Genomic DNA, 23965 nt, shown 5'->3' with positions numbered 1-23965 from the left:
TGTTTAGTTCAAACCATTTTTAAATGTTGAAGTGAACTAATCATTTTTAATCAACTGTGAAACAGTATTAGTGATTTTTAATCCTCATTCAAAGTAGAAATCAAATTGGAATGTGTTACGGAGTAATTCATGCATTTTCTGATCTTCTGTTTGAAATGAGCACGTTGTGATGTCGGTCAGAGGTCGAAGACAAGTTGTTGGAACGAACTGTCATGTTTTTAAATCCTCTCAGACATAATATAGAGAAGCTGGCACCTGTTTTCACCCAACTCGTCCAAACATTTCTTTAGCCTGTCTCTAAAACATTTTCAATCTGTTCCAAAACATTTTCTGTTTTTCTGACTTCTAGTGACCTCTTACGTCACAAAAACACACCCCTGTCTGGTCGGTTTGACCAATCAGGAAGTTCCCAAATGAACCGGAAATAGAGCTCTTTAAATGTCAGTACTTCCTAGTTCAAACGGGCTTCAGTCGTTTGCAGCTCCAGTCGAGTGCAGTCGAGTTCAGTTCTGGGAGCAGAACCGAACGGAAGAAGTGCTGGGGAGAACAGAAGTCCAGACATGATCCAGAGCTCTTCCGAGTCTTGTGGGAATTATGCAATCTTCCACATCTGAGTGGAACTTCTGAAGGACTCCACTCATGTGAAGTCCACTCGTGAGGTGAACTGTTGTTGATGAAGTCCCGCCACCACTCCAGACGGTTCTCTGCCATCCTACGGAGACGCTGGACCGGTAGCGTTAACTGGAGCTCCGTATCCGCTGATTCATCGTCAGAGAGGTAATGAGTCGAGTTTACTACCGAGCGTACCGAGGAAAGCTGGGTTCGAATGGAGGGTGCCGTTCTGTTCAACACTTTCACTCACACACCATCTCCCTCCCTCTAAACTTCATCTTTCCATCTTTAAACTCTTCTATCTGCTAGAAATTAATCCAGATATTTTGAGAAATGGCTGTTGTAAAGCTTGAACCCAGATACCATGCAATGGTCTCTGAAAGCTTGCTAATTAATTATGTTGTTATTTTCAATTTTGCCACATTAATGTAAATGTGTGATGTGTTTAAATCGTTTTTAAATAAATGACCCACTGTTGTTGGTGAGTCAAAGATAAACACGTTTCCGTCCACATTTAATAATTCAACACGATATTATTCAGTCCAGAAAAATGAATGAATCCGTTTAGTTTATGAATATATCACAGAATATGTTCATCTACAATGCTAAAGTTTGAAGCAAGCAGTTGTTAATGCGTAGTGCTCATTACATGCATTGTCATTTATTATGATTGAAATAATTGTTTGAAAAAAGGGGCAGATGGCAGATATAATAAGATTTTTTCTTCTTTCTGCTGCCTTTCATTTTAAATCTTTTGTATCTTTTTTTTATATTGTTATGGAATTGTTTTGTACTTTTTTAATGAATACACTATATACCATACCATACGCGTTGTGAATGGCTCAACTACTACAACAAACGTCAATATCTGTAAATATGGTTGAATTATAGCCGTTTTTGTGTTTCCCTGTTTGTTGGCTGTCAGGCATCTTAAACTGGATTGCATCCAGAAGTTGATCAGTGGCAGATGTTTACCTTCTGATTACTTCTATGAAATTAATAAAATATGTCCAGTAGTTCATGAAATAATATGATAACAGACAAAATTTAATCCATTAGTTATTAGCTTCTCTTTTGGCTTCTCTCTTCTTCAGGGGTCACCACAGTGAGCAAACTCGCATGAAAGATTTGGCAAATGTTTTATGCTGGATGCCTGTCCTGATGCAACCTGGGTTCAATTCAATTTCAATTCAGTTTATTTATACAGCGCCAAGTCACAACAGAAGTCATCTCAGGGCACTGAACAGAAACATTCATATACATCATCAGTAAGTTAATAACACCAGTTCTATTTCATATAGGCTTCGCCCTTTAAGGCTGTCGCTGATGGGTTTATCCCGATATGCGAAGCATTGCATTGAAAAATTGAGTCCACGCCCACACTTCATCATAAAATGATGTTATTCCACATCTTGTGTCATCAACACACCTCCAGCAAACCAACACCTGGTTATCTTCACTTGAGCTCTGTTTGTTGTCCTAGAGGGCCCCCTGTTGGCGGAGTCCGGGAAAAATTGAACTTCTGGATGCCAAGGACGTCTGACGGGAGGGGCTGGCGTAGCAGAGCTGGGGAGGCGTTGTGCAGCCGTGGAGCATCTTGAAATGATCTCTCGCTGATGAAAAGGTCCTCCAACAGAAGCTTCTGCAGCTCTCCTGAGAGGAAGGTGGAGTGATGAGCCAAGAGAACCTCTGGGACCTCGTTCTCCGGCTGCGATGCGGGGCGGCAGACAGCAAAAGAGGCGCAACGGTTGGGGATGACGTCAGCTGCCCTGCGGACGGAGCGTACTGCAGGGGCCGACAGCGTTGTTAGCGAACAGCCGCTACGAGAGCGGAGCGAGCCGAAGGTCAGAGGGCCCACCGCTCTCGGCAGGAGCGACACGCGTTTTCATCGCAGTGGTGTCAAACGCGCGCTCCCGCTGTGTCAACAGTTTTTCACAAGCCTCACAGCGGCTCCGCTCCTTCATCCTCGAAGAAGGTTTTCTGAATTAATACTGCAGCTCTTGGAATCACTCAAAAGCTCACGTAATTCGCAGCCAAGAATGAACATGTTTCTGCAGACCGAGCCCAGTGGTAACCTCGCCCCACCGATGCCGCGCGCTGCTTCCTGACCACACGAGCGACAAACGCGCGCTCCCGCGGCAATCCTGGCTTAAGGTGTCGCATGAATGAGGGCGCGCACACACGACTCTTCAGGGCACGTCAGCTCATACGTGCACCCGCTCCCCGAGCGTTTACACGGAGCAGCTGCACACAACATGAGCACAACACATGAGCTGCATCCCGCAGCATCAGCAAACGCACAAAGATTTGCATGCTCGGGGGCGCGCGTTTTTTCTTTCTCTTTCAGCACACACCAGCTCACATCAGCATGCATGTGAGTTTCACAGCATCAACGCGTGCCCGCTTGATAACTTTATAACGAGTGGCAATGAGCGCACGCTCCAGACGGATAGGCGAACCGTTTTCATCAGGAGATTCACGCTGCAGTACAGCTCAAACCTGGTGTGGAGGAACTCTAGTGACGTTTTCTGTCATTTCTAGAACAGATCTCGTCCCCTCTCGCAGAAGCTCAGGAAATTCTGATTTAAATGTAAATTTCAAATGGAGCAGACTGCTTTCAGTTTAACTCCATCGCAGAACTCTCATCTTGAGCAAGCACAAAGGCAACAGTGGAAAGGAAAAACTCCCTCATGTGGAAGAAACCTTTAGCAGAACCAGGTTCAGGACAAGAGCTAATTTGCTTCGACCGGCTGGGATTGAAAGGAACAGGAAGGAGGAACAGATACACAATAGCACTTTGGTTGGCTTTGTAGCTGTTTTAAGTGCTTTATAAATAAAGTGGTATGGTATGGTACAATGGCAGGTCAAGAATCACATGTTAACATAGAAATAGTATCAAATAAAAACTATTCAATTTTAACAAGTCATTTAAGGAAATGAAGTCAATTTGTCCTCTAGTAGTCTAAGCCTATAGCAGCATAACAAGCCAACCCTAACTATAGGATTTAGCAAAAAGGAAAGTCTTAAGCCCAGTCTTAAAACTGGACAATGTGTCCAGAGGACACAGAGAGGAGCCTGATAACTGAAAGCTCTGACTCCCATTCTGCTTTTGGAAACTCTAGGAACCATAAGTAAACCTGCAGTCTGAAAGTGAAGTGCTCTGTTAGGAAAATATGGAACAATATGTAATATAAGATGGAGCTAGGTTGTTGAGAGATTTGTAGGTTAGAAGTAAGATTTTGAATTCATTTCTGAATTTGACAGGGAGCCAATGGAGAGAAGCTAAAACTGAGATATGATCTCTTCTACTAACTCCAGTTAAGACTCTGGCAGCAGCATTTTGGATCAACTGAAGACGTTTTAAAGAAGTATTTGAACACCCAGATAATAAACCATTGCAATAGTTCGAACCCGCAACCTCAGGATTAAGACCGCAGCACTGACCGTCGAGCTACAGCATACGCCGATAGATACTGGCAAAGTATAAAAACTGTTCTTGATTGTTTTGCATTTGGAGCACATTTTTGCTCAACACTGTAACACTGACTGAGCTCTAGACATTTTTGTGTTTGCTAAGTTTGCTTAGCTGCAGTGGCCATCTTGAATGGGGCAGACTCCAAATGCCAATTATATAGATGTTAACACTTTGCAAATAAAACTTGTATTAAACTTTCAGATCATTCCACACACTGTGTTGCTGGTCCACCTACACTGTGGCGACAGTGAGTCTGTTAGCAGGATGCCATAGTACTGAGGGGCAGACAGATTTAGGCCTCCCTCACACCTAGTTCTGCCAGAGGTGGAGGGGGGTAGTGATACCATTAACACTTGGTGTGCCAACTGCTCCACCCTCCCGCTCCCCTTCCTGCTGTGGTCCAATCAGCACGCCTCATTAGGTTTCTCTGCCCTGCACACAGCAACAACTGTTATGCTCCCAAAATATCACAGCAACCAATCACAGGACAGGATGAGCAGTGGTGCTGAACTTCCTGCTTTACTACAGGTGACAGAAGGACACTTCAAACACCAACACCAGTAAAAAAAGAGAGGCTTAGACAGACTGATGGCCAAATGTAATGATGTTTGTTTGTTGGACGTTCAGTTCTGACTGTGCTTGCTGCCATGGTAACCTCATAAGTAAGAGCCCTACATCTCAACAGGGCAGAAGGTTACAAAGCTCAATAAATTAACACAAACAGCAGTGGGACTGAAGTGAGGAGAAAATTGAATGTAAGCAGAGCAAAAAATAGCACAACGTAATCCAATCTATAGAGTAAAAATGAACAAAAGCAACAAGTTGAGAATTTGTGCTTATCTGTCATACATGATTAATAAAAAAAATCACTTTGTGCTGTTGAAAATCCGCATCAAGTGGAGATAACATTAATCCAAACAAACAAACAAACAAAAAAACAGAAAAATTAAAAATAAACAATTGGACTTTTATTATGAAGCTGAAGGCATTTCCCTTCCCATCCGGGAGGTTTTATCAATTCTATAATGTCTGGAGTGTGTGGAGTTCCAAGCTTCAGCAGAACTGAACTAGAATTAGATTAGCTCCTTGGTTCAATTCCGAGTTACGTACTTTAAAAGAGACATCTAGAAAGCTGGAAAGAAAATGGCGCTCCACTAAAGTTGAGCAATTTTACTTGTCATGGAGAGATAGCCTGCTAATGTACAAAAAAGCACTCCGCAAAGCTAGAATTTTATATCGTTCCTCTTTAATTGACGAGAATAAAAATAACCCCAGGTTCCTTTTCAGTACCATAGCTAGTGTAATGAAAAATCCTATCTCTGTTGATTCATGTATCCCTACAACTATAAGCAGTGATGACTTCATGAGATTCTTAATAAATAAAATTATTTCAATTAGAGGAAAAAATCAAACCAACATTCCTAGTATCACCTCTGGTTCTGTGTCAGATGAGACAACTTAAAAATGTAAATAGAACCTGATTTATGTTTGGACTGTTTTTGTCCTGTTGAGCTCTCTGAATTGTCAAAAAAAAAATAGTTTCATCCAAACCATCCATATGTCTGCTAGATCCCATCCCAACCAGGCTATTTAAAGACGTATTTCCCTTAATTAATAATCACGTCTTGGAGCTATTAAATTTGTCTTTAATCTAAAAAAATTCTAGAGAGAATAGTTGCAGGTCAGTTGTGTGATCATCTGTAAAGAAATAATCATTTGAAGAGTTTCAGTCAGGTTTTAGAGCTCATCATAGCACTTTTTTGTTTTCTTGCTACTCTACGGTGAAACCAGACGTGTTCCCCCCACCACCCACCCACCCACCCGCTTCCCTGCTGCGCTCTTTTGTCCTGTGAACCCTTAAAAAAGACTCTCTTTTTTTTTTTCCTGCATACCTCTTATTTGGAAGGATCAGCTGGTCTCTCAACAAAATCGATCAACTTCTCCCGACAGGAGTCAGGGTAAGGAGGACCCCTCTGACCTCTTTAAGGAACAAATTGGATTCATGATGACAACTAGATTCTACTGTTTGGGTTGGTGGAATCTGGTTGTCTACAAACTCGTGTGGAGGTGTTGAAGCTTGACAGTGCTCGGACTGAATATGGAGCTGTGACAGGGAATTGGAGCAGCTGTTATCAGGACTGTGATCTCCCTGGCAGCACTCATGAATGGTGGAATAATCTTGGAGAAAGCTGTGAGCTCAACTTTTGGAATAAAGGATCAATTCGGCTGTTTTGGAGTTTCCATCAGAGAATATGTACCAGCAAGACTTTAAAGGCAGAAACAACAATTACGAGTTCTACCTGACCCAAACTGTAGCCTTGATGCTGGTGTAGGGTTCTAAGGGCTATGTTTAATTGCCCTTGACTACAATATATTTAAATAAACAGGTTCTCTCTTTTTCAAGCTAAATTACAGCCATGTGACCGAGGTAACTGTGCATAGGTTGTTTAATCAGTGACACTGAGACGTTAATTTTCTTTGACCCATCAGAATAAATGTGGTCATTTATTGAACAGATTCAAAATTTAACATCAAAATGTACAAGTGATTAGCTGATCTGGTTCTGATTAATAAAACTTGGCACGTTTTACTTAATGAAAAAACAACAGACATTTCTGAAGGCATCTAGATTAATTACTGGCAAAATAGAAGAGTTTAAAGATGGGAAATGAAGGGGTTTAAATGGAGAGAAAAGATGGATAAAAAGGAATGTGTGTTGACTAGGAACGGCACCCTTCATCCGACCCCAGCTCAGCCCGGTACACTCGGTGCGTGGCGACTCGTTACCTTAGATGGGGATACTTCCGCTCAGGAACAGGAGTCCATTTCAACATGACCTTTCAGCGTCTCCGGTAAGGATGGCTGAGAATCGTCCGAAGTAGTGACGGTACTCCGTTCAACAAACGCTCATCTCCCGGGTGGATACACAGCAAGCTGTGAGTCCATAAGAGGTTCCACTCAGATGTGGAAGGATCCATCACAGGCTCCGAAGACTAAGTTCAAGACTGGACTTCATCAGAGACCTGCTTGAGGAGCTCAGGAGACTTGACCGACTGACTGACAGACCCATTTGACCTGAGAAGTTCCAGGAAGTGTGGACTCTTAAAGAGTTCTCACTTCCGGTCACCTCAGGACTTCCTGATTGGTTGAAGCAACCAAAAGGGGGTGGTTCTAGTGATGTCAGAGGGTCATTACAAGTCAAGAAAACAGCGGGAATGTTTTAGAAACGTCCCATACAGACAGAAGACATGTTATGGCGAAGTGGGAGGAAGAGAGGCCAGTAGCTTCTTGTTTACCGTCTGCTAGGTTTAAAAACACGACATTTTGTTCTAATAACTTCTTTCGGACTTTCGACCGACATCACTACTTCTCATTTAGACAGAAGATCAAAAATGCATAATTACTTTGTAAAATAGATATTTAACTTGATTTCTAATTAAAATGAGGATTAAATAATCATTAATACTGTTTCACAGTTGATTTAAAATGAGTGGTTCACTTCAACATTTAAATGGTATGAACTAAACACACTTTTGATTTATCAAGATATTGTAAAATAGTGATGATAATATAAAAGAAGAGTGTTCTTTCAATTGATTACTTCAGGATACAATTAGACAGTCTCTGGATGAGCTAATTTGTATTTCTGGATTAAAATCAATGAAATAACAGTTCCTGTCTCATGAAGGTCCTCAGAGACAGGTTTTGGTCGGAGGCCGAGTTCACTACAGTCCCCCCTTTGGAAATCATTGCCTGTCCATGGGGATGAATTCCAACATGAACTTACGCCTCCGAATGTCCTTGAGCTTGATGTAATCCAGCAAGAGGAAATCAAAAGTCAAAGAAGGTAATCCCACAACGGTTTAGGTAATTCCACAATGTTGTTGGTAATTCCATAATGTTGTTGGTAATTCCATTATGTTGTTGGTAATTCCATTGTAGCAATGCTTTAACCCCTTGGAAACAAAGTCTGTAATCCATTGGAAAAAGTCATATAATCCACAACGATAAATCCACAACGATAAATCCACAACGATTGGAGGTGTTGATTGATCAGCATGCAGAGGGGTTCCCTCAAGTGAACTGCAGAGGCGACCACTGGATGGAGATTGGAGACCCACGTTGGAGTTGTAGGTCCCTTCAGCGAAGGCTGTTGCTGGTGGTTCCCAGTGGGTGCCATTCTGGTTCTATGTGTTATGCATTTATGTGGTTTTAGTTGGGCTTATGAGAGGGATTTTACATAAGACCTTAACCTATATGCACCTGGTGTGTAAGCTATCATGGTTTAGATCAGCTAAAGTTACCAGTTTAAAGGGTGGGTCATGCTGAAAAATTTATATAGGGATTTATACCTATAGAAGGGCATTCCAAACTATTTTTCCATTCCTAACTTGGTTTAAGTTAGATTTACATAGCAAAATATAGTTTGGGTCAATTGTCTGTTGTCCTTTTAGACGAACGACTTGAGGTTTGGGCTTTTTGTTTTCCCCTAAATGTTTTTGGAGTCTATGGCGAGACTCAACTGAAGGATTAGCTAGCCCCCCCCCCCCCCCCCCGAATAGGATTGTTCGAGTAGGTTTGGCTTGAGCGTAGTGAGATCAATGTAGATTATGGTACTTAAGGTGGCAATAATCTACATTGACTCCGCAAAGATTGAATTTTAACAAATGAACTGCATGTTGGCATAGTAAAAGTCCTCTTAGTCTCTAACTTAAAGTACACACAAAATTCATTCTTGCTAGGGGTGTTCAGAAACAATACCAAAAACCAATTAAACGATGTCTCAACATCGACAAAAATAGTGACTAAGCAACCAGAAAAAACAACGTTTCAACATTGACAAAAGTAGTGATTAAGCAACTAGAAAACGTCGTTTCGGTGCGCCACTCACTCTGAATGTCAGATTTGATCATGTTATCGCGTTTGGTAACATCACCCTAACTAACGTAACCCCCCTGTGGTCATGGGGGACCACGAACATGGGTGAGGGCGTCGCTCCATGAGCAAAAGTTAGGATGCCCTTGAGTAGTTTTAGCTGTTTGCGCAGCTGAAAGACGGCTTTAAGGTCTGGATTGGAATCCAGGTCTGCTACGGACGGAGTGTGTTTCTCTGGGTCAGTCAAGTACAGCATCACCAAGTTTATTGCAGGGTCCAACTTTTGAAGTTGGATGATGTCTGGGTCAGTCAGCACGGGTTGTACAGAGACAGTGTTGTCAGACGGCTTGGCTGTAGCCTGTGCACGTGTGACTGCCATCACCTCGGCTGTAGGTTGTACTGACAGGGTTGCGAGCAGCCCGGAGGGGTCAGAGGACCTCTGAGGGCCGTCCACGGCTCCGTCCTTGATAGCTAGTTTATCTGTCCCCGGCGACAGTACAGCATCGTTGGTGTGGGATCCTTGGATCACTACACCTTTAACTACCAATGGTAGGTAGTGTCCGGTGGGCCCTTACTGTCTCAGCTTGCAGAGGAGGCTTTCTTGTTCAGTCAGAGTCGGGTTCACCGGTTGGGTGTTTTTGGTTTCACATGCTTTTGAAGGATTACTTACCGGGACTGTGTTCTCTGCTGAGAGGTCCTCGGTGCCTTCTGTGGTGCCTGCTGTTGGGCCGTCTGTGACTGTCTCAGGAGGCATGGGTATTGGCAAGGGTTTGCTCACTCTAACCCACATTGTCTGTGTACCATAATCTATAATCGCGTCAAAGCGATTTATAAAATCCTGGCCGACCAAAAATGGGAATGAGTCAACCATAGACACATATACCAGGTGGTATAGTGTCATCTCACCAACCTGCATGTGAACCATAGCTCTAGCTGTTAGGGTTGTCCTCGTCTCTGCGAGGCCCTGCAGCCCTATAGCACATTCTATGAGAGGTATTTCCCTGTGAACACCGTTAGCGGCGGTCCTGAGCTCCTCGAACAGTTTGGCTGACATAATAGTTATGTCGGCTCCACCATCCAGTAGGGCTTCATGTGTGACGACCCCTTCAAGTGTGATTGACAGGTAAGCTTTTTTAGCGACCCCCTTTCTGATCAGGTTACACAGGAACCTTGGAGATTTTGGCTGACGTTTCTTCTCACGTCTACCTTCACCTGTGTAATCTCGGTTTTCCCAAACTGTTGGTGCAGTTGCTGCTGCTCCTGGGAGTTCAGCTCTTGACGGGCGTCCGTCATTGATGTATGAGATCACCCGCTCACCGTGTGTTGAGGGGCTCTCATTGTTTGTAACAACAAGGTTCTGGTGGCTGTCCATGACAGCGGCAGCATTGTTGTTTGCGTCACCCTGTTTGGACTGAACCGTTAGCACAGCTATTGCTGTTTCTGAGGTTTCAGTTTGTGACGGGTCACCGTCGGTGACGTGTGATTGTACCCCCCCTATTTCAGGTGAGGGCGTGTCAGAGTTTACAACAGCGTCATGGTGACTGTCTCTGACAGCAGTAACGGTGTTGTCTGAGTGCTCTGACTTATCAGCAATGACATTGCCAAACAACGTGTTAGGTTGCTTGTCCGTGGCAACACCTTTCAACAATTCCAAGAACCGAAGCACACTCTCTGTCTCGTCCAAGCTCAGAGGTCTGGGGCTCTCTTTTTGGACCTGCTGCTGTTTCTTTTTCATCTCAGGCTGTTCAGTCCGACGTGGTGGGGAAGCAGTTCCACCCCTCTGGGGTTCCCAGTGGGATCCCTGGTTGTATGGGTCACTTTTGGTGCCATACTTTTTACCCTTAGGGCGTGCGGCCCCCTTCTGGTACGTTCGTTCATCCTCTGGTTCCTTGGGAAACCAATTAGGATCTCGTCTGGACCAGGGGGCACTCACCTGTTGTGGTTTGGCTGCTGGGAAACCTCGTTTCCTCTCGCCTTTTTTGGGAGGGGGAGTCGAAGCTCTCGTCCCTTCCAATTCTAATGACTGGGCAGGAATCCTCTCACCTGGGAACACCTCAATGGGTGTTTTGGCCTGTGAACGGGCTTCAAAGACATTCATAGCACAACTTTTTATCTCACTGATGGATTTCTCTTTGAAATTAGCCATCATTTGCACCAACATTCTTATGTCAGGGTGGAGATTTTTGCTGAAAACGTACTTAAACGGTTCTTCCTCCTCCATTCTGGACTAGTTCCTGAAACCAAAATAAGCCTGCAAAATCCTGGAATAATATGCCCTTGGGTTCTCATTCTTACCTTGCATGACCTTGTCGGCGGCTGGATAACCACCAGGTCCCGTGCAAGGGGAATACGCTTTCATAAGAGCAGCACATAACAGGCAGTAATCCTTTCTTGTGGCATCAGGTTGATGCTCTATGAGGGAAAACACCGTCCTGGATGAAGTGAGCCTGATAAAACCTACTTTATCCTCAACTGTAGCGTTGGGATAGTTTCTTAATTGGAAGTCAAGGTCGTTCAGATAGGCCTTAGTGTCAGTTGAACCCAACGGCCCTGGCTCAAAGCGATGGACATATTTTGCTATTTTGTGCAAATCCAAAATTGAGAGCAAAGGCTGTATTATCGGTATCGTAGGAACCACAATGGCACATGGAGGTGTGTTGCTAGACTCATGTAGAGGTGACGGAAGGGGATAAAGAGCAGGAGGTACAGCAAAATCCTTCAGAGGTAGTGGGGGGTGACCTGGACTCTGACCTTGTTCGTCTTTGAGTTCCAGACAACCTTGCCCCACGTCAGAAATCTCATTTGTTCCTGCGGCTAGTCTCGCCTCACAGGCTTTTAAGCGTTCATGTGATGTATGACATTCACTTTGTAAACGCACGCCTTGTTAGACTAACGCCGCCTTTTCCAATCTGCACTCATCCAGATCTTTTGATGTGAGCTGCAACTTTCATTGTAGAACATCAATATCTGAACCCAGTGCCTGGTACTTAATCTCTCTTTCACGTAGCTTCTCCTCATATGAGCGAGCTTGTAATGACAGCTGAGCTTGTGAGAGCTCTCTCTCATGTTTAATTCATTTGCCCAGGTCTCCTTATCAAATTTAGACTGTGCCTCGAGTTTTAGGTACTCCACACGTGCTGCCACATGGACCTCTGTATCGTGCATTAACTTTTTGTCAAGGGCTTCAGCTCTGTTTGCCTCAACATAAAATGTTGCTTTCAATAAGAGTGCCAATTTAGCCAGCTGGTCATAGCTTGACTTTGTTATGGTTGCAGAGGTCACACCTTCTGCAACATCCTTCAGCTCGTCCAATAACTCTTTTGAGTTCATGCTGTCCACCTGTTCACCATATGGATGTAAGGATTCTGTTAGCAGCGTTAACGCTCTCTCCAACCAGTCCTTCCCCTCACATGGATCAATATTTGTTTCTGTCACATCTGCCATGGTTATTCACTGTTCAGCAAAACCTATCTGGCTAAATAGTTGCAACCTTAGAGTTTTTAATGGGTAAATATTTGTATTTAAGTGAGCAGTGAGTGTTATACACTATTTTAGGTCTGGATTCAGTCAACAGTACTGTTAAAAGCCAACTTTTTCAAATGAATGGGCACCTATTTGTAAGTTTTACCCCAATGCATGAATATTCTAAGTAAATGCCTCCTTCTGGCAGTGTTACTTAATGAGCTTAAATCTAACAGATACCATGAACCAGGCCTGTTCAGTGTTAATTCAGTCAAATAAACTTAAAATTAATAAACCTGCAATTTTTCTAAGAAGTCTTACAGCAACGTTCAGTTTTAAACGCTCTCAAGCAGTTTAATATACCAGAAATTCGCTATTGAAACAGTAACTCAAAAACCAGGCTGGATTAACAAAGAAAAAACTTTTTTAATTGAAGCAAGTGATCAGCTTTCTTTCAGGAAAACCGTTATATTCCATTTTCGACAGCAGGTGGTGGTGTAAGCTTATTTTTACCAGCAGAAGTCTATGACAACTTCCTGTGAACCGTCCTGTTGACATCCGGCTGTTAGCCGTTAGCTACACTTTAGCACAAGGTCGAACATGATTCTGCAACATTTTTATGGACGGTTTAAAGCTATTAACATGGCTGTTGCACAATCACGTTTTATCTGCATGAAAAACATGAGTTTTAGGAACAGTGGCAGGCTTTATTTAGCGTTTTTAAACACAAAGGCGGACTCTGTTAAAACGAGCTTCATTTCCAGGGTCACGTGACTTTTCAGACACGTGCACAGCGGAGGTTGGCTTCACAATCTGACATCAGAGGGAGTGGACGCACAGAGATACGTCATCAGCTTCTCAGCGAATCAGAGCGACCCAAACAGCGGCTTTCAACCAATCACAGCCCGTGAATACTAGCCTCCAGCTAGCAGTTAGCATGAAAAGTCCGGTCAACTATCGCCCATTAAACTTCAAAAAGATGGGAAATGACGGGGTTTAAATGGAGAGAAAAGATGAATAAAAAGGAATGTGTGTTGACTAGGAATGGCACCCTTCATCCGACCCCAGCTCAGCCCAGTACACTCGGTGCGTGGCGACTCGTTACCTTAGATGGGGATACCTCCGCTCAGGAACAGGAGTCCATTTCAACGCAACCTTTCAGCATCTCCGGTAAGGATGGCTGAGAATCGTCCGAAGTAGTGACAGTACTCCGTTCAACAAACACACTCATCTCCTGGGTGGATACATAGCAAGCTGTGAGTCCGTAAGAGGTTCCACTCAGATGTGGAAGGATCTATCACAGGCTCCGAAGACTAAGTTCAAGACTGGACTTCATCAGAGACCCGCTTGAGGAGCTCAGGAGACTTGACCGACCGACTGACAGACCCAGTTGACCTGAGAAGTTCCAGGAAGTGTGGACTCTTAAAGAGTTCTCACTTCCGGTCACCTCAGGACTTCCTGATTGGTTGAAGCAACCAACAGGGGGTGGTTCTAGTGATGTCAGAGGATCATTACAAGTCAAGAAAACAGCAGGAATGTTTTAGAAACGTCCCGTACAGACAGAAGACATGTTATGGTGAAGTGGGAGGAAGAGAGGCCAGTAGCTTCTTGTTTACCGTCTGCTAGATTTAAAAGCACGGCAGTTCGTTCTAATAACTTCTTTCTGACTTTCAACTGACATCACTACTTTTCATTTAGACAGAAGATCAAAAATGCATAATTACTTTGTAAAAGAGACATTTAACTTGATTTCTAATTTAAATGAGGATTAAAAAATCATTAATACTGTTTCACAGTTGATTTAAAATGAGTGGTTCACTTCAACATTTAGAAATGGTATGAACTAAACACACTTTTGATTTATCAAGATATTGTAAAATAGTGATGATAATATAAAAGAAAAGTGTTCTTTCAATTGATTACTTCAGGATACAATTAGACAGTCTCTGGATGAGCTAATTTGTATTTCTGGATTCACATCAATGAAATAACAGTTCCTGTCCCATGAAGGTCCTCAGAGGCAGGTTTTGGTCAGAGGCCGAGTTCACTACACTGGACTTATCTCAACTCCTCCTGGAATGTTTTGAAAACAACAAAGATGCTTTGACTGTTTCCTCACCCCTCCCTTCCCCAAGGCTGTGGACATGTAACAGAACCTCAACTGGGCTGAAGATGAACGTCACCTCTTATCTGGACAATGGCTGAGGGGGGGGCTCTGGACTATGCTACGACTTTCCCTTAAAAATTCAATGTTTTCACTGCCTATATGTAAATGTATAATGTCTGTTTATGTTGCTTTGCTGTGGTAGGTTTTTTTTTATGCCTCAAATTGTGCCCCGTCTAGGACACGGTGTGAGAGATCTTTTTTTTTATACCGTCTCTCCTCATGTTTTTTTTCCTTTTCTTATCTAAGCAAATATTATTCTGAATAAGAATAAGAAGGCCGCGCTAATTATTTTTGCCACAGATTCGTGCACTCCGCCCATCTTCAGACGACTGTACGTACATATTCGCGTTGTATCTCGGTGCAATGCCAATAAAGTTTATTATGATTCTGATTCTGAAACTGCACTGGTGAAATTTACTAATGATATTCTCATGGCCTCTGACAATGGACTTGTGTCTATACTGGTACTGTTAGACCTCAGTGCTGCATTTGATACAGTTGATCATGATATTCTATTACAGAGACTTGAATATGATATTGGGATTACAGGAATGGCTCTAAATTAGTTTAAATCATATTTATCTGATAGATTCCAATTTGTAAATGTAAATAATGAATCTTCATCATACACCAAAGTTAGTCATGGAGTTCCTCAGGTTTCAGTGCTTGGACCAATACCATTTACCTTATATATGCTTTCATTAGGTAAAGTTATTAAACAGCATGGGATAAATTTTCATTGTTATGCTGATGATACACAGTTATATTTGTCCATGAAACCCAATGAAACTAATCAGTTACTTAGACTACAAGAATGTCTTAAAGACAAAAACACCTGGATGACCCTAAATTTTCTGCTTTTGAACACAGACAAGACAGAGGTTTTGGTTTTTGGACCTGAGCAGCATAAGAATTAATTTTTCAGTCTTTCGCCCTCCTTGAATGGCATTAATCTGTCCTCCATTTATAGTGTTAAAAATCTTGCTGCTATTTTTGATCAGGACATGTCTTTTAACCCCCACATTAAAAATTTTACTAGAACTGCTTTCTTCCACCTGCGTAATATTGCTAAAACTAGAAACATCTTATCTAAAAATGATGCAGAAAAACTGGTCCATGCATTTGTCACGTCTAGACTGAACTATTGCAATGGTTTATCTGGGTGTCCAAATACTTCTTTAAAACGTCTTCAGTCAATCCAAAATGCTGCTGCCAGAGTTATAACTGGAGTTAGTAGGAGAGATCATATCTCTCCAGTTTGAGCTTCTAAGCACCTTTCTGCCGTTGATTGGCTACACTAATTGATGACCTTCCCAGCACATACATGTCAAGACATACAGATTGTTTTTGTGAATTTTATAGATTTGTGAAGGTCAGTATACAGGTAAACACATGTATGCCAGTAATAACTGCAAACTACATCTGAACTGCCACTTCCCATGCAATGGTAGTAGAATGTGGGTTAGTTTTAGTTTTCTAGTCTTCTAGTTTCTAGTTCTGTATGTAAGCTCCAAAAACAGTGCCATGGACCAATGACGAGGTCCACACCTTTCTGTCTTTATTGGCGGGACAGAGGATTCAGAGTGAGCTAGACAGAGCTACAAGAAACCACCCACTTTGCTTTGACAATCAAAGTGGGAAAACAAGTCACAGTGGCAATTCACCTACACATGAGAAGAATGGATTAGCGAACCAAGTGGAATCACACTCATCAATGGCAAAGCAGCTATTATAAGTTTTTGAAAGTTGAAATCTGAGACCTTCTCCTCAGTTCAAAGTATTTTTTCTCATTTTATATAAATGGTTTCCTTCACCCTCTCTCAAACCATCTGTTTTCTCTGTCTAAAATATGAACATTTTGATCCTCAAAACAGTATTCCTTATCATTGAGATAGGAGGTATAGGTGGACTGCCAAGACAACACTAGTTTCTGAGATTATATATTGTATTGTCTGTATTTTATACTGATGCATACTAAATAGTCCAGGTCGATAAATCTAACAAGGTTAGGTCAGGGTCTTTGCACAAATTATTTTTGTTGAACTGGATTTTTCAACAAGATGAATCCATCCAGAGGACCTGACTTAGCCTTGTTAGGTCTGTATTACAGTATACTGTATAGTTTATGCAACTATAGACACTGTATATACAGTGCCTTGCGAAAGTATTCGGCCCCCTTGAACTTTTCAACCTTTTGCCACATTTCAGGCTTCAAACATAAAGATATAAAATTAAATTTTTTTGTGAAGAATCAACAACAAGTGGGACACAATCGTGAAGTGGAATGAAATTTATTGGATGTGTCAAACTTTTTTAACAAATAAAAAACTGAAAAGTGGGGCGTGTAATATTATTCGGCCCCCTTGCGTTAATTTATTTTTTTTTTTCATTTAGCCTTTATTTATCCAGGTTAGTCTCATTGAGCCACGAGAACTCATTTTCAAGAGAGACCTGTTTAGGGAGCACATGGTGGGGGTTAAGGGCCTTGCTCATGGGCCCAGAGTGGGGCGAATGAGGGTGGGGGCAAGTGTGGGTGTTTCACCTACCCCACCCACAATTTTGATGTTGTCGGGGCCGGGGCGTGAACCGGCGATCTTCGGATCACAAGCCCACCTCTCTAACCTCTGCGCCACCACTCCCCCTTAATACTTTGCAGCGCCGCCTTTTGCTGCAATTACAGCTGCAAGTCTCTTGAGGTATGTCTCTTATCAGTTTTGCACATTAAGAGACTGAAATTCTTGCCCATTCTTCCTTGCAAAACAGCTCGAGCTCAGTGAGGTTGGATGGAGAGTGTTTGTGAACAGCAGTCTTCAGCTCTTTCCACAGATTCTCGATTGGATTCAGGTCTGGACTTTGACTTGGCCATTCCAACACCTGGATATGTTTATTTGTGAACCATTCCATTGTATATTTGGCTTTATGTTTTGGATCATTGTCTTGTTGGAAGATAAATCTCCGTCCCAGTCTCAGGTCTCTTGCAGACTCAAACAGGTTTTCTTCCAGAATGGTCCTGTATTTGGCCCCATCCATCTTCCCATCAATTCTGACCACCTTCCCTGTCCCTGCTGATGAAAAGCAGGCCCAAACCATGATGCTGCCACCACCATATTTGACAGTGGGGATGGTGTGTTCAGGGTGATGAGCTGTGTTGCTTTTACGCCAAACATATTGTTTTGCATTGTGGCCAAACAGTTCGATTTTGGTTTCATCTAACCAGAGCACCTTCTTCCACATGTTTGGTGTGTCTCCCAGGTGGCTTGTGGCAAACTTTAAATTACACTTTTTATGGATATCTTTTAGAAATGGCTTTCTTCTTGCCACTCTTCCATAAAGGCCATATTTGTGCAGTGTACAATTGATTGTTGTCCTATGGACAGACTCTCCCACCTCAGCTGTAGACCTCTGATGTTCATCCAGAGTGACCATGGGCCTATTGGCTGCATCTCTGATCAGTCTTCTCCTTGTTCGAGATGAAAGTTTAGAGGGACGGCCAGGTCTTGGTGGATTTGCAGTGGTCTGATACTCCTTCCATTTCAATATGATTGCTTGCACAGTGCTCCTTGGGATGTTTAAAGCTTGGGAAATCTTTTTGTATCCAAATCTTCTCAAACTTCTCCACAACAGTATCTCTGACCTGCCTGGTGTGTTCCTTGGTCTTCATGATGCTCTCTGCACTTTGAGCAGAACCCTGAGACTATCACAGAGCAGGTGCATTTATACGGAGACTTGATTACACACAGGTGGATTCTATTTATCATCATCAGTCATTTGGGACAACATTGGATCATTCATAGATCCTCACTGAACTTCTGGAGTGAGTTTGCTGCACTGAAAGTAAAGGGGCCAAATAATATTGCACGCCCAACTTTTCAGTTTTTTATTTGTTAAAAAAGTTTGACACAGCCAATAAATTTCATTCCACTTCACGATTGTAAATGGTAAATGGACTGCACTTATATAGGCCTTTCTATCTTATTTCAAGATACTCAAAGCGCTTTACACTACAATCTGTGTCTTCATTTACCCATTCACACACAGCACTCTACTAAATCTCTACAAAGCTAATTGAACAAATCATTCTAATGAGACTAATCAGTGCTTTTAGATCACATTCATACACCGATGGGACACACATCAGAGGCTATGAGAGGTTCAGTGTCTTGTCCAGGGACACTTCAGCATGGTGGATTCGAACCCCCAACTCTCGCATTGGTGGACGACTGCTCTAATCACTCAGCCACAGCCGCCCCATCAGCTGATTGTGTCCCACTTATTGTTGATTCTTCACAAAAAATTAAAATTTTATATCTTTATATTTGAAGTCTGAAATGTGACAAAAGGTTGAAAAGTTCAAGGGGGCCGAATACTTTCGCAAGGCACTGTATATAAACACACATACCCCCCCCCCCCCCACACACACACACACACACACCACCACCACCACCCTTTGTCCACAATCTTCAAAATAGTTTGAAGGGCAAAATACATTACCTACTTTACATTGTAACATATATGGAAGTATCTGTTAAAGTGACAACAACAATATTTTGTCACACAAGGCAAAACTTATGCAACTATAGTTAACATTAGACTTTTTTCACATAACAGTTTTGGTATTATGTGTAAAGTGACCAAGGCAGAATGGGATAAGTTGATCCATAGCCAGTTTGCCTCTGAGCTGGTATAAAGTGAAAAGCTGAAACAGCCTGTGTGTAAGTTCCTTTTCACACAGAATAACAGCACTCAGCTACAATGTGACAATCATCCAGAACATAAATGGCCTTTGCAGGGTCTTGGCGAGGTTTTCAGGAGTAAATTAATACATAGGGTCTCATTAGCAGTGATAGAGCATGGAGAGTTTTGAGCGCAACACTTGGATAGCAAGATCATGGTGTTATTATTGTAATGACAGCTTGGTGAAGCATGGTGTCAGTGGATCAATGACATGGTACCAGCATGCATCATTGTGGCTTGGTCATGGAGAATTTAAAGCAGGACTGGTCACACTGGACTCATGTCTAGACAACAATCGTAGTCATGATAAGATTTCATCCATCCATCCATTATCTTTACCCACTTCTTCCTTGACTTCCTGGAAGGCTACTGTTTTTATTGTTTGTTTGTTTTTTAAACCAGCTGTGTCACAGACACTGTTCAGAAAAAAAAAACATTTACTGTACGTATTTGTGCATGTTACCGGTGCATACTGTAGCACACTATGGTCCATTGCAGTTGACTGCTGGTCACATGGCCTCAGGGAGGGATTATGGGTAAAATTTATGTTCATTGTTAATCATTTTCATTAGTTGTTTAGCATTGTTCTTTTAGTGATTAGTCTGTTCTTGTTAGCCTACTGGTAGTTTGTGTTCATTATATGTTAGTTTGTGTTAGGCCATTCTGTAGAGTAACCATGAATGAGGGAGGTAGTTGTCACGAAGGCGTGTGGGGTTCACTCTATCTGTGTGTGTGTGTTAGACAGTAAAATCTATGAAACACCATCTGGTGGTTGATTTTTGATCTACAACAAGAGCTGTACATCTCTCTCAGTAGTTGTGTGCTGCCACTCATGTTATAACATGAACACCCGAGGCTCATATACAGTATGTACAAAATTGTTTTGTTGTTTTTGTTAGTGTTTTTTTTTTATTTAATGTGTGTGGCTTATATTCTGGTGTGCTCTATATACTGGCAACTAAAGTAATTGTCTGTGCTTGTCTCTGATAACCTATTTGACTGTGAATACGTATGTGCATATTACTTACCCTGATCACCTCTGGAGTCTGCTGGATGAGAAGGGTTGTGCCACCATATTCCATAGTAGCAGGTTCATCAACAGTAATAGCATTATCTTTTGTGGTTTCTGCAGCTCGAATACCAACAGAAGCCGGGGCTTCAGGTGAGACCACAGATGAAGGTCCATCCAAATGTGTTGATTCCAGGAAACTTGTAGGTACAGATGCTTCAGGGACAGATTCACCTGCAGAAGCTTCTGTAACATTATCTAGCACTGGTTTAGGCAAAGAAAGAAGATCAGGAGAGGCATCTAGTGTAGGTTTAAGTGCAGATTCTATTGCAACATTAGAGTCAGGTCCAGGTACTGCAGGTATTGATGTTGTTGTAAGTGAAACCACAGGTGTGTTTTCCTCTGTGTATTTTGTCTTTGCAGCCGGGTCTATGTCTGTGTATTTAAAGGGAACAGTAGAAACAGCTGGTGAGTTTGTACTCTCAGGAGTTTCAGCCCTACCAGCAGTGGTCAGTGTATCCTGCAATAATCTCATCACCTCCCGCTCCTTTCCGCATTTCCTCTCAGCACTTCCAGTACTCCCTGGCCCAGAATCCACCAGCTCTTGGGCAAAACTCTCGATGCTTTCAAGAATTCTTAACAAAAGTGCCCCATCTTCTTCATCTCCAGCCCCTTCATGCTCACTGTTCTGTCCTTGGGAAGGAGGAATACTCAGGGGCGTGTTGGAGCTAAGGCCATTAACGCTTTGGTGGTTGGATGGATTTTTAATATGAAACGGTGTCATTTTGAGGTGAGTTAAAGACTCATTGATGTTAGTCCCTTGGCCTCCCACTCGCTTCCTGGTTTTAACTGGAAGAGGAAGTTCTGTGATTCTGGGGTGGCTCATGCTCTGAGACAGATTCTCCAAGTCAATTAGCAGTTTATCAATGTCATCGTTCCTGCGTGATATAGCTTTAGGTGTTAAGACAGTTAGTGAGGCAGTTTGAGCCCAAGAGGAAATGTAGTCAGAGCTGGCTGGCAAATTATTTGAAGAATTGTGGCATGTATTAGACTGTGACAAGTGCAGGTGTTGCTCCACCATAGTCTCATCATTGTTAGATGTAGTGTTCACCCCTCTAGGTGGAGAGTGTGTTTGCAGCAAGACATGATATGGTGTCTTTTCCATATCTGCCTCTTCCTCAATATAAAGAGCCTCCATGGGGGATGCTGGGGGATTGTGTGTGTCAGGTGGGCTTGGTGAGTTTCGAAGCGAGGATGGGGAGTGTGTAGGAGAAGAACTACTAGAAGAACATGTGACTGATGGTGGAGAAAGAGTATGTTGAGTGAGAGAAGATGCATGTGAAGGCTGTAGTCCATTTGTGAGTGGAGGACCTTTAAACTGAGCTGAACTCTGGATTAGTTTGGTGTAGATGAAATCTGATTTAGAACACACAGATGAAGATAAAGACAAAGAAGGAGTAGAAGATTGTGAAATGGTCTTTGGAACTGGAGGTGACTGCACCACATCTTCATAGCGAGGAGGTTGTTCACTACCAAAAATCGGAGAAAAAGGTCCTTGCTGGATTGAGTGAAGGGTGTTTACCAGTTCAGCCAAATCACTGTGTCTGCTTCCAGGTGCTCCCTGACCTCCCAGTCCACTGCCTCCCAAACTTCCACTCCCTTCTAGTTCCAGTGGCAGTCTCTTCAGGTAAGAGCTAAGTCGGGTCATGACAGCACGATAAACATTGTCAGGACTTGCTCCTCCATCCTCTGGATTGCCACCAGCTTTGCGTTTGATGCACTGTTTGATGATGTCAGTGCATTTCTTTAGGTCTTCAGAACATTTAAGCAGAATGTCAAGACATGCACGAATGTCCTCCCCCCCTGTTCCTCCAGTGGCTGCTTCTGCTCGTGTCTTCTCCAGCAATCGGGCTATTAGGTTCTCCTCTCCAAGGGTGCTGCAGTACAAGGAGGCCACCGTGTTCAGACTCTGGTTCAGTGACCCCATACTTGAAAGGGTGCTTGTTGAGCCACTACCCGCTTTGTTGTTGGCTGAGAGCATGCCTGAGCTGCCCTTTAGTTTTGCTTCTTCCATTCCCATTCCTTTCCCCAGCACAAGTGGTGGAAGGTTCTCATCATTAGAAGGAGCCAAGCCATTCGTCATGCTGTTAGCTGTTGTGTTTGTTGTCAGATTGGAGCTGATGTGGCTATAGATGATGTCCAGGTCAGTGGACCGACGACTAAAAGAGTCTGGGCGAACCTTACGACCTTTGCGGAAAGTGACATGACTAGAGGAGGTCAGGCGCAGCTTGTCAAATGAAAACTCTTTGAGCTTGCCACTGGCCAGGTTAATGGCTTCTTCAGTAATGTCTTTAAGGCTCACAGAGCAGCTCATGTTCCCAGTAGATCCTGCACCACTGGGGGTCTTTTTACCACGCCATGTGGGGCTGTCCTCCCCTGAAGACAAATTGCCACTGCTGCTTGTCCTCTCTAGACAACCATTATGAATGGTATCCATGGTAACACAAAGTTTACTATGCTTAGAAAGTTGCTGTGTGATCATGTTTCGGGAGTGTATGGGTGAGATGCTAAAGTCATTGTACACTGAATCAGAGGCAACAAGAAGCTCAGAACAAGTTCCACGATGTGCAACAGTGCAGTCTAGGCCTTGGGACAGCACCCCACATGGCCCAGAGCAGTAGTGCACGGCTTGGGAATGGCTGCGTCGGTCCACCACCACACTGTTGTAGCAGCTAACACTGCTCACAACTACACGATAGGCTGCTGCCATGGTGATCAGTTTTTTTCAGAGCAAAAGAAGGGAGACATTTTTTAACAGACAACACTGACACAAAAACAATATAATCATAATTAAGAACTGGTAAAAAGACAAAAAATATAAAAAACAATGAAATCTTTTCAAATGTTCAAAGCTTTCAAAGGGTTATACTCTTTTAAAAAGGCAAAGCATTATTAGTTAGATTGCTGAGACTCTTAATAACAGCTGTACAGTTTTGTCCATCTCCACAGGCACATTCTCTCTTTCCTCTCAGGCAGCAGCTTATTAGCAACTAATGACAACCATGGAGGATAGAGCCAGCAGAAGATCCAGCAGGGTTAGCACAAATACCCCCATAGACCAGCTCCAGGGGCCCAGTCTTAAGCCAATGAAGGCTTTACATCGCCCTGGCTTGGATTCATCCACTGGGTCATAAGATGTAGAAAGAACAACCTTGTTTCTTGCAAAGCTGAAGAAGACTTGCAGACTCTAATGCAGCTTTAAAGTAGCAGGGGACTGATCCCAGATCTCCTTTGTCTTTTTACAAGAGTGCGTCTTGAAATCTCTTGTTGTCGTACTCTCCTTCACCCCTTCGGTCTCCGCCTGTCAGCCATGTGTAGGATGGAGGAAGCACATCTGACTAAAGGACACCACCTGCAAGTCAGAAAAGAGGGTGAGGAAAAGGAGGTGAGAAAGTGGTGAAGGGAAAGAAAAGGGACAATAAATCATTAATACAAATATTAATGTTTGATGACTTTATTACTGTATGTCGGTGAATACAGCATTGCGCTACAGAATGAACAAGTGTTGATGGACATTGCTAGCTAATGACTGCATTATCAGCAGGTGAGGCGCAGTTGCAGCCTGTCACAT

General features: G+C 42.9%; 1 protein-coding gene across 1 annotated transcript in view; it reads right to left on the bottom strand.

Annotated features, from left to right (window-relative positions):
* LOC119427640 (serine/threonine-protein phosphatase 2A regulatory subunit B'' subunit alpha) overlaps nt 1-23104 on the bottom strand; it is a 111191-nt gene extending 88087 nt beyond the window's left edge. Inside the window, exon 1 of the mRNA XM_037695278.1 lies at nt 20354-23104. Coding sequence (XP_037551206.1) covers nt 20354-23104 — 2751 coding nt within the window. The remainder of the gene's footprint in view (nt 1-20353) is intronic.
* Nucleotides 23105-23965: the final 861 nt, after the last annotated feature.

The sequence above is a fragment of the Nematolebias whitei genome, chromosome 21 (genome assembly GCF_014905685.2).
Source record: "Nematolebias whitei isolate Nwh7 chromosome 21, NemWhi1, whole genome shotgun sequence".
NCBI classification, from domain to species: Eukaryota; Metazoa; Chordata; class Actinopteri; order Cyprinodontiformes; family Rivulidae; genus Nematolebias; species Nematolebias whitei.
Note: the sequence above shows the minus strand (reverse complement) of the source record. Positions and strands in the feature narration are given on the sequence as shown.